The 1,980-nt window shown below is 44.4% G+C and overlaps 1 protein-coding gene across 1 annotated transcript; it reads left to right on the plus strand.

Annotated features, from left to right (window-relative positions):
• The first annotated feature begins 1,052 nt into the window (after positions 1–1,052).
• Positions 1,053–1,581, plus strand: LOC121441703 (peptidyl-prolyl cis-trans isomerase A-like). Its single transcript, XM_041642934.1, has one exon. The coding sequence runs from the start codon at positions 1,061–1,063 to the stop codon at positions 1,553–1,555; it is 495 nt and encodes a 164-aa protein (XP_041498868.1). The 5' UTR covers positions 1,053–1,060; the 3' UTR covers positions 1,556–1,581.
• The last annotated feature ends 399 nt before the right edge of the window (positions 1,582–1,980 follow it).

A 1,980-nucleotide genomic window follows, 5' to 3' on the forward strand; every position in this document is an offset into this window, starting at 1 on the left:
TATTCTGTCCTGTTTAAGTGTTTATCAACGAAGTCCCTAAGGATGTCCGCATTCAAGTTTTTTTTTTGTGTATGTACATACACTTTTGTCTTTGTGGGACAAATGTTCAGGAATATGTTTACTTGGTGCCATGGGATGTGTGCATTTCATTTTTAAAGATATATATATATATATATATATATATATATATATATATATATGTGTGTGTGTGTGTGTGTGTGTGTGTGTGTGTGTGATATTATATATATATATAATCTTTTTTCTTTAACAACTTTTTTTTTACTTTTCCCATCTCTTTTTTTTTAATTGAGAAAAGGAAAAAAAACAAGTTTCCGCCTCCTCCCAGCCTCCCATTTCCCTCCCCCTCCTCCCAACCTTCTCCCCCTCCTCTCACCCTTCTCCCCCTACCCCTACCCCTCTCCCCCTCCCTCTCCAGTCCAAAGAGCAGTCAGGGTTCCCTGCCCTGTGGAAAGTCCAAGGTCTTCCCTCCTCCATCCATATCTAGGAAGGTGAACATCCAAACTGGCTAGGCTCCCACAAAGCCAGCACATTAAGTAGGATCAAAACCCTGTGCCATTGTCCTTGGCTTCTCATCAGCCCTCATTGTTCGCCATGTTCAGAGAGTCCGGTTTTATCCCATGCTTTTTCAGTCACAGTCCAGCTGGCCTTGGTGAGCTCCCAATAGATCAGCCCCACTGTCTCAGTGGGTGGGTGCACCCCTCGTGGTCCCGACTTCTTTGCTCATGTTCTCCCTCCTTCTGCTCCTCATTGGGACCTTGGGAGCTCAGTCCAGTGCTCCAGTGTGGGTCTCTGTCTCTATCTCCATTCATCAACAGATTAAGGTTCTATGGTGATATGCAAGATATTCGTCAGTATTGCTATAGGCTAGGGTCATTTCAGGTTCCCTCTCCTCAGCTGCCCAAGGAACTATCTGGGGACATCGCCTTGGGCTCCTGGGAGCCACTCTAGGTTCAAGTCTCTTATTTTTTTATTACTTAAAAAATACCAATTCAGGCCGCTTTGCAGACGCTGCTGTCCCCTCTCACCGCTTGCTGCAGCCATGGTCAACCCCACCATGTTCTTCGACATCGCGGCCGATGGCGAGCCCTTGGGCCGCGTCTCCTTCGAGCTGTTTGCAGACAAAGTTCCAAAGACAGCAGAAAACTTTCGTGCTCTGAGCACTGGAGAGAAAGGATTTGGATATAAGGGTTCTTCCTTTCACAGTATTATTCCAGGATTCATGTGCCAGGGTGGTGACTTCACACGGCATAATGGCACTGGCGGCAGATCCATCTACGGAGAAAAATTTGAGGATGAGAACTTCATCCTGAAGCATACAGGTCCTGGCATCTTGTCCATGGCAAATGCTGTACCAAACACAAACGGTTCCCAGTTTTTTATCTGCACCACCAAGACTGAGTGGCTGGATGGCAAACATGTGGTCTTTGGGAAGGTGAAAGAAGACATGAACATTGTGGAAGCCATGGAGCGTTTTGGGTCCAGGAATGTCAAGACCAGCAAGAAGATCACCATTTCCGACTGTGGACAACTCTAATTCTTTTGACTTGCGGGCTTCTTACCCACCAGACCATTCCTTCTGTAGCTCAGGAGAGCACCCCAGCCCCATCTGCTCGCAGTACCCTGTAATCTCTGCTCTCACTGAAGTTCTTTGGGTTCCATATTTTCCTCATTCCCCTTCAAATCTAGCTGGATTGCAGAGTTAAGTTTATGATTATGAATAAAAACTAAGTAAGAAAAAAAAATACCAATTCAAATTTCCACTGTCTCCCTCCTCCTACTCTCTTGACTGTAACTTTTAAACATATATATTTTATATACATATATATGCCAGTGATACCATACAATTTTGAGTGACATATAGATGCCATATTCTTTTAACATGCTTCTGCCTACATCCATGTATCATAGCTTTTAAGTCTTCAGTAATGTAAAAAACAGGTCAAGTACAATCCTTTCTTC

The sequence above is a fragment of the Microtus oregoni genome, unplaced genomic scaffold (genome assembly GCF_018167655.1).
Source record: "Microtus oregoni isolate MIOR12 unplaced genomic scaffold, Mior012 000080F_ref0000499, whole genome shotgun sequence".
NCBI lineage: Eukaryota > Metazoa > Chordata > Mammalia > Rodentia > Cricetidae > Microtus > Microtus oregoni.